This window comes from Hetaerina americana, unplaced genomic scaffold, assembly GCF_022747635.1.
Source record: "Hetaerina americana unplaced genomic scaffold, ioHetAmer1.1.p SCAF_147, whole genome shotgun sequence".
NCBI classification, from domain to species: Eukaryota; Metazoa; Arthropoda; class Insecta; order Odonata; family Calopterygidae; genus Hetaerina; species Hetaerina americana.
The window spans coordinates 353951-363081 of NW_027286592.1; the positions used below are offsets into that span (position 1 = coordinate 353951).

The 9131-nt window shown below is 38.0% G+C and overlaps 1 protein-coding gene across 2 annotated transcripts; it reads right to left on the reverse strand.

The window, feature by feature from the left end:
* Positions 1–3998: 3998 nt before the first annotated feature.
* On the reverse strand, positions 3999–8910 carry LOC139686675 (uncharacterized). Of its 2 annotated transcripts, none has more exons than XM_071583717.1 (2): positions 8759–8910; positions 3999–8002 (listed from the first exon to the last, which is right to left on the reverse strand). In XM_071583717.1, the coding sequence occupies exon 2, from the start codon at positions 7724–7726 to the stop codon at positions 5798–5800; it is 1929 nt and encodes a 642-aa protein (XP_071439818.1). In that variant the 5' UTR covers positions 7727–8002; positions 8759–8910; the 3' UTR covers positions 3999–5797. The 2 variants fall into 2 exon arrangements, with proteins under 2 accessions (XP_071439818.1, XP_071439817.1); XM_071583716.1 differs by having other exon boundaries at positions 3999–8008.
* Positions 8911–9131: the final 221 nt, after the last annotated feature.

Below are 9131 nucleotides of genomic sequence, written 5' to 3' on the forward strand. Positions count from 1 at the left end.
ATCAGGCACAAATATAATTTATTTAACGTTATTCAAATGATTATTTGTTGAATAATATTACAAAGATATAAACACGCCTAAATTATTATTCAACTGAATAAGTAACATCCCTGGACAGAGGCAATAATAATTAAATTAATATCCTGAAATATAATATACATATAACGTTTCCACTTGTCCACCGAGTACACTCAGAGACACTCCTCCCATCTCTGTAAGATTCCTCGATAGACAGGAAAATTCAAATGCACACAATAACTACCCAACCAATTCATATTTATTTCATTTCATATAAAAAATATAATATTATCACCCCAGAAAATAAATACATAGTCACTCCGGCTAATTTAATTACAAAAGAAATAGGATATTACAAATTGTAGTATTACATGTCATGTAAGTAATTTAATATTACAAGTGTCAATGCAGCATACATTACTTTGTACTTTAATCACAATTGTACAACCTGCTGCTGTTCATTTGACTTTAACAAATGTCAATTAATTTTGATATTTAAAAATATATTCTATAATTGTTAGATATATTAAATGATACATTTGTTATTTGTTTATGATGCCATACATTTTATTAATAGTTGATGCAAAAAAGTATGAAAAATAATGTCATTTACTATACATATGGAAAATTAACAAATATATTTACTACATTTGAGAAAAATACAAATATAACCTTTTGATACTCAACAAATTTAGTCATCTCTGCTAATTAATGTTTACTTACAAAAGTTGTAGTTGCAGAGGATATTTGTTATCGAATGGAACGAACAATTCTTCAGCTGAAGAATGGCAATAGAGACAGGAGAAGCACTCGGGGTCAAAAGTCTCGGAATACTTTTACTCACGACTGAGGGCAGTGACGAGAGATCACTGAAATGAGAGCAAACCAAGGGATTACAGCATTGCAACTATTGGCGGGAAAGAATCAACATTTGCGCAAGGCACGCAACAGTTAATTGCCTTGTATGAGCCAGACAAGGTCTTCATTCCACTGTAGAGGTGTCTGTTGCGTTTATGTTCCCCAGAGAACAAGAAAGGTCATTGTGGGTGAGATCCAGTGACTGCAAGATGTCAAATCTTTGAAGTTCTCTCCATGAGGGTCCGCCCTATCGATTGGGGGCCAATGGCAGTGACCTGGGTGCCAAGTGTGGTTCATCTGGAATGGAGTAAGTGACCATTAATGAAGACACATACGTAGACTATGGACAGCGTCCAGGAGCAACCCCGAGGGAGGCTGCCCTTGACAGAGTCCAGAGAGACGAAATGAGGATAGTCACTTACTCTTTCCGTTCCAGGAAGATCAAGGAGAGTAGGTTGCTGCCCCTTTGCTCCGTCAATGAGATACTGGTACTGATGACTGGCCCTGTGTAATTCCAGCCTGGTGTTCTCCAGGAGGCGCTGGAAGGTGACCTGGAGATCCAGCTGAAGCCATAGCGAAAGCTCGCCGGGAGGGAAGCAGGAACGAATGGTCGTCCAGGTTCACGCTGAGTGCTGGCTGTGTGTTCTTCTCGGGACGAGAGAGCGTGTTCCTTGTCTCTTGCGTTGCCGTGTGCTCATTCCTCCAGGAAGTGATTGCATTCAGACAGAGTGCACCGTGGGCATAATGTGGACGTCTGGACGTAGACGTGGATTGGATCAAGGGAGGGGGAGACTATAAGCAGAGTCCTCTTGTCCCCTCGCCTAAATGATACCTCAGGGACTTCGGGACTTGGACATTGAACAGTGGAAGATCCTGAAGAGATACTGTATCTTTCACACAAGACTGGATCTGCTATTAAAATGAATTAGTCATCCGTGAAGGTGGTATGAAGTTTAGGTACATGCTTGAAGCACAGCATTTGTGTCTGAGAGCTGGACCGCCATGTCTCTACACTCATTCAAGGTTCAGTGACATCCAAATTGCTTCTTTTGGTAATCTGACGTTTGAGTGGAAACCTGTGCCTATTGTGTACCTTTTGAAACACAGAAATTGTTGAAGTTTATAGGGATGAGCAGTCGTTCTTGGCTTTTAAGACAATCTGTCATTCTGGCAGAGGTCACTAAGAGTCATGCAGAGTAGGGATTATCAACCATTCCACACTTCTTGTCAAGAAGAATACTGCTCACAGATAGATTCCTCCTTTGGAGCAGATGGAGGATGATCACTTCGGTGGGTTGGAGTTGACACATTCACTCACAGATATCACTCCATCCACTGCCAAGGGGATAGATGCAACCATGAAATGGTAATTGGTAGAGGGATATTGACAGGGCTATCAATCACAGGAGGTTCCAAACGTGAACTGTCCACAGAGTGACACTAAGGGCCCTTTATTGCATGGGAAATTGTTGGTGCCGGCTGATGGAATGGTACTAACACTCACAGGAACAACACTGGCACATTGTCAACTGTTCACCAAGAGTCTTCTCTGGAGATTGACCCAGAGGTCGCACTGATTTCGGAGAAGTCCAGGGCATTGCAGTCACAGGAAGCATTAAGTGGAGGAGTATTTATTGTAGAAAACCTTTCCTTCGCACCTTGACCTCACTCGGTCAAGGTTGAAAGGAAATTATGAACTGGAAGATACATTAGATCTCCTAATGATGATTTCCAAGGGCATCTCAACTCTCTCCTTCCAACCGATTCCATCAAAGCGTCTTTGCCTCCATTCCCTCTCCCTCTCTTCATTCCTTGACCCAACTCCAATCATAAATGCAGTTTACTCATTCAGTTCCCCAGTCTTCACTCGAGGATGAGACTGAATGCTCAGACATGCATTGAATCACAGTTATTATTACATTACACTTGCAACATACAACAGTTTCATGATGCTTTTTGGTACTTCACAAACACTATGAACAATATACTTGTCTTACACATGTCTTAATACCATCCGTGTGATAACTCTGGATTTTGTGACCAAGACTGAATACATTTCAAAGAAAACCAAAGCATTTCAAACATTTTAGTTCCTAAAAAAGTATATACCAAGGGTTATTACACAAAAATATTTCGAGGTGTATATTATTAATACAAATTTTACATCCTGGGAGAACAATATCAGTGATTATTCACAAAATGAATCTCCTTGTAATCATATGACCCGGAGTATAAAGTTTCTATCAAGTTATTTCCATTTTTCAATTCACGTTTAGTTTCCAACAAATATCTTAAAGCATGTAAACAAACAATATATATAAACATACAAATCTGATCATCAACATTGCATTTTGAAATTTCACATATGTTAATTCATATACTGTATCATCACAATATTATAAATAATATAATAATATTAAATACAAACAAAGAGTCTCTCAAATACAAGTGTGCAGTGGGCCGTAAGAACACACTGTGTATTATCTGTTAGGCCTTAGGTCAGCACAGAATGCATTGGACTAATGCCCTAAAATTACAATTTAATAAAAACAGCGGAGGTTGTGGCGAGAGTAACTTTTGAAAGAGCCTTCCGCAAATATGGATTACAATGCAATGATATCAAAGCATAGAAATCATTTGCATTGATTGGGGTCATCGGAATAATTGGCCCATCCTTGTCAAGCGATAGGATTTGTACGCTTTGTAATCATTGCAATGTTTACATAAACAACTCGCACAATTTGTCTCAATTTGGACCAAAAGACAGATTGCATTTCATTCATTTGTTTTAAATCAATCAGATTATGGAATACAACGCGAAATGCATTTTATTAAAAATATATATCTTTCAAGAAGACTCAATAGACACAAAGAATGTCATTCCGTCACCACACTGTAAGTATATACATGGCCATAGTCTATAAAGTAAAGAGAAAAGGTTATCTGGAATACATTTCCTCCAAACGTTCACACTTTGTGTCCTTGTAGACTTAATTGCCCCAATGGAATCCATCATCCAGCGGCCATGGCCAACAAAAGTGAAAATGGAAGCACTTTTTGGAAAGATATATATTTTATTCTCCAATTAAAAAACGTTGTAAGACTAATACTATTCTCACTTTGCAGGGCATTCAAGAAAAGCTGAGCTCAAATGTGAAATGCAATGGGCCATCTGAAATGTATCACAGACACACCAAATACCTAAACACATGTTGGTATCTTATTGGAAGAACAGTGACACAATGATTCTGAATTACTGAATACATGGGGAAATGTTGTACAAAGTAAAAACTATAATTCACAAAGGAAATAGGAATACATAGGGCACAATTACATACCAACAAACAATAAAACACTGAGCCCTGCAATTACATTATGGGATAGGCACTCAATTAACTCGTTATCAATCGAATATATGTTTCCCAATTCAGCACAGGTAACTTATATATATTAATAACATTGTATAAACTTTATAAAACACTCTCTGGAGATGTCGGGGAAAGTAGAATCAGAATCATTTGTTTACTTTCTATTGATTAAATGATATCAAAATGTACCCATACTTTATCCTACACCTTTTTATTTATAGGAATGATTGATTATAATCAATAGTCTACCGTGGTCATGAATAAAACCAATTCTTTGCCCTCCAATCGTGAGCCAACGAACAAAGTCAATCAGGAAAGAGCAATGCCTTGAATTAAACCCACCATTTCACTCTTTGCAAACAGCAATAGTTCTTATTTATATAAAACCCCTCCTTCTTTAGCAACGTTCCATTTATATTATTATCAAAATGCGATTAAGGCATCATATGTTTCAGAAAATATGAATTGAATCTGCTGAACAATTCTGCAATCAATATTATCTAACGGAGGAAGGTCCTTATTTAGAATATATTATAAAATAGTCCATCTATTTGTTAATTACTCCGATCTACTCAATTAACAGTAAGTAAACATTCTATGCATTTTAATTTGAAATACTTAATTTCCCTAATATGCAAGAGAATTAAAAAACTATCAAAATACCTTTCCCGTCCCTTCTAATGTACGCCCATTCTACATTACACACAAATAAACGCTTTGCCCACTTGGATTTACAATTAAAATGAGACAAAGGGCCCATTTCTTTCCTTTTAAGTCAGTCCTAAAAAAATATAACATCCACTTTCGCCCGATCTTTATTCCCGAGCATCGGATGTCAATTGAATCTCTTGAGAGCATTGCTCTGTCAATAAACAGTTTACAACATGTAATAATTATTTAAATAATGCCAATTTATCCTTTTCTGATGACTCTATGCAAACAATATCATTACTCTTCATCAGATGAGAGATTAATCCATTGATAGGTCACTAAAGTCAGATTACTTCACACCATGTTTGTTTCAAATGTCAAGACATTATGACAGCAGAGCACAGCTTATCTTTTTCTTTACATTAGAGGCTCCATTGGAATATTGCATTGCATGACAGTGTTTTGAATTAATGCACACAAGAAGTGCAGTGTACGTAACTTTACACAGGAGGAACAGCCGTCACTATCATTCGATTGGGAACTGTCTGTACAAAACCCACCGTACTAAGTCGCAAATTGACTCCCAGTGATTCTAATCCATCTAGGCCGCTGTTAAAACATTTGGATGGCCATACAGGCCAATTCAAACCAAAGACTTCTCTGCTGCAGTCCATAGAGGACTCGTTATGAGATGCGATGAGTGTGTCAGACCGTACCGGGTGGACAAGTGGATATGTTATATACATATCACATTCAGGAATTTACTTTTATCATTACAGCCTCCGTCCAGGGATGCGACTTATTCAATGAATCAACTTCCCATACATATTATTATAACTCAGGTTTGTGCATTTTTTCATTTATTAATTAGCTGATATTCATTTTAAACAATATGAAATTAATTATATTTGCGCATGATACGTGACATGTTTCCCAACTCCACCAAGTTCAGGAAATTCATCGTCTCTGTCCCTCCTTTCACTGATATTCATCTTCAAGTCAATGAGTTTCAGATTGAGCACTTCCCGTTCGATAACCTTTATTGAGTTATCGACCTTCTTAATTTGCTTCTCAACAAACTCCAAGCAATCCTTAAATCTAGCATCGGTTTCAATTCCGATTTGAAACTTCTCCATCGCCTTGAAGAATTCGACCTTAGCGCACTTTAATTTTTCTTTTGCTAATTCATACTTCCGTTTATCTCTATGCTCTCTCGCATCTCTCATCAATTCCAGCCCTCTCTCTTGATACTCCAAGCCTTTATTGAAAAGCTCATTGCCTTCCTCTTTCCACAGCACAAGTCTTTCGTATCGTTTTAGACTTGGATCATCGGGACATATTCTTAAACCCTCCCTGACTTTGCACAAGACTCTCCCAAAGGTTTCCTTGGCCTCTTCCGATCTGTCGTTTTCCTCCACATCATTCTCTATATCCCAACCAGCTTTCCAAAGATCCCCAACTGAAGATAAGATTCCTATAATAGTCTCTGCTTTCTCTTTGTTCATTGCATGCAAGCTCTTCTCTTTTGAATTCTTAGATGTTTTGCATGCGGCCTCATATATCTCCAGAGCTGCCTCGTACTGCCAATTAGCAAACAGCTTGTCTCCCAGAGACTTCAATCTCCTCGCTTCTACCTCACTCTTTGCCTCGCTTAGTCTGCTGCCGTATTTGTTCTTCATTTTGATCACTCGGGACTTTGTAAGAGCCGCCTGAAACTGTTCCAAAGCCATACCATACTCTCCTTTCCCGAATAATTCCATGCCAGCCAAATGCGCTCTTTGAGCGTCCAACTCATCCTGGGCTTTGTTAATGCTGGCCTCATATCCTTTCCTGTGAAATTCATCTCCAGATTTACAAAAGGCTTCTTGATATTTTCTCTTGGCACTCTCAAATTTGCCTTTTCTGTAATTCTTATCCCCTTTTCTTTCCAAACGATATGCATCTAGTTCGCATTGGCATTTCTGGGCATTCTGTGAAAATATCTCCTTATTTATGTAGCTGGCGGTGCATTTTTCAAAGGCTTCATTGAATTTTCCTATCGCTCCTGCATAATCACGTAAGTTAAGAAAGGCGTCTCCCCAAGAATTCAACGTCTCTGCTAGATTATTCTTGGCATGGTCATAATCGCTGTCAATTGCTAATGCCTTCTCAAATAGTTCAACCGCCCTTGAATAATTACCTTGCATCCTGTAACAATTTCCTTCATTGGAGAGATAATGTTTTTCTAAATCTTTCCTATCACCAGTGCACATTGAATAACTAGTGCATGTTTCGTATGCCTCTCTGTATTTCTCGGCAGCCTCCGAATATTTCTTTTGTTCCAGTAGTTTATTCCCTTGCTCGTTCAGGTCTTCAGCCCATCTGATTCGGGCATTATGTTTTCCAGTAATAAATTCTGACATTTTGATATATCCACTGGTGCACGATATACAGGCTTGATTGAATTTCCTATAGGCTTCTTCATATCTCCCTTGTAAATTCAACCCATGACCTTGACTACTCATGTTCACAGCCTCACTATTTCTACTCCTCATTTCATTAGCTTCATCAATAGATATCTCTCGGCCACTACTAGCATCAAAATAGTGCGTTTTTTTGGTAGTACAGATGTCACCGTCAAATAATGCCTTATCTACCAAGTAAAAGAAACCTGGAACGATGAGGAGCGCGGCGAATGCTTTCATTGTGTCTTTTATTTCGATACGATAATGAATTGTAACCACGCCGTACCACGTAGTACGATCATACGTCGTCAGTTCATGACCAATGGCTTGGCGTACACTCATCCTTGATCTAATTGCATCCTCGCTGTAGTAACTTATATGATTCATCTTCCTTCACACGTATTTCCAACTTCAAAGGAGCCACTCAAATAATTCGGGTTTTCACAACTCACCCATCAAATTTGGGAACTTACCTAAAACCAAAGCACCGGGAATGGACGGATACACGATATATTTATATATGTGCTGCTTCCCAGTTAACAGTCGCGAACCGAGTCAGCTTTTGCCGGTTATTATTCAAGGTCTCTCGTATTGCACCGCTATCACGAACCACGACTCATAAGCTGAGTAGTCTGATGCTCAGTAGAGTGCCAATCACTATCACTGCGCCTTGTTGCCATTTGCATATGTAAAAGGAGAGAAATCATTATTAGTCTACATCGGCTTGTGTCATCAGATTTTCTTACTTTAATTATTACTTAATACTTTATTCGTTTTGAGAAAATGATAGAACCATAAACTATACAAACATGCGATAACTAATACTACCAGAGCATGCCGAGATAGGTATTCTTAATGCACAATATAATTACAACGGAAATATTTGTAATTACCACAATAACCTTAATAATTTTGAAATTTTAGATTCGCTTTGACCCTCGTGGTGTATTTACGGACGTGTGATCTTCATTAGTGAGTTTCTAGATTAATATCCTCATGAATTAGACGCTTAGAGATAAATAAACTAAATACATTCATGGTTCCATACCTCATAAATAAAGGTTTGTAGGAATCGCGAGGTGGCAAATTACTAACAAGAGAGTGAATAGCTCTCTTTTGGTACAGCACCATTTGTGTAACCAGTGGGGAAACACCGCATTACTCATCACCATACTTTAAATGACATTGAAAGAAGGTATGGTAGTGTTAAATGAAACTCATTTGAAATGAAACTGCTGAGCTTTCTTAAAATATAAACAGGATTAATAATGTTCCATTTAAATTATTCCGAGGAAGATTCTACAGCATATTGCCAATTTTGGCAGCGTCAACGTTTTGAGAGAACAAATTTCCTTCAACAGCGTCAATAATAAAAATATTTAGTGTCTGGAGTAAAAGGTAGAATTTGTTTTGCATTACCTAACGAGACAATTCCTCGGTCAACTCCTTCAGACGTTTTCTTTAGGACGGAGGAAATGTCTCTTCCTTAAAATACAGAGTATTCCGCAGGATTTTCCGCAAAATGTGCACAGAGAACTGTGTCTTATTGCGTCGTTCCGTACACCATGTCCACCATTTCTTTTTACAAAAAAATGAGCATCGATATTCGCACCTGGTTGTTATATTGTGATACGTGGCGCGGTCTATGAGAAAGTATTGCTTCGGAACTTGTATCTTTATATTTATTGTTTGCTTAATTATCGTTTCGTGAAGGTGACATGCTAACTTTGTTCAAAATAGTCGGCTCTCAAAAGTCTACAATTCATTCGAATAAAGGTGACATTCTATGTTT

Coding starts and splice junctions, on each gene's coding strand:
- LOC139686675 (XM_071583717.1), bottom strand. CDS start 7,726: ATGAATCATATAAGTTACTACAGCGAGGATGCAATTAGATCAAGGATG.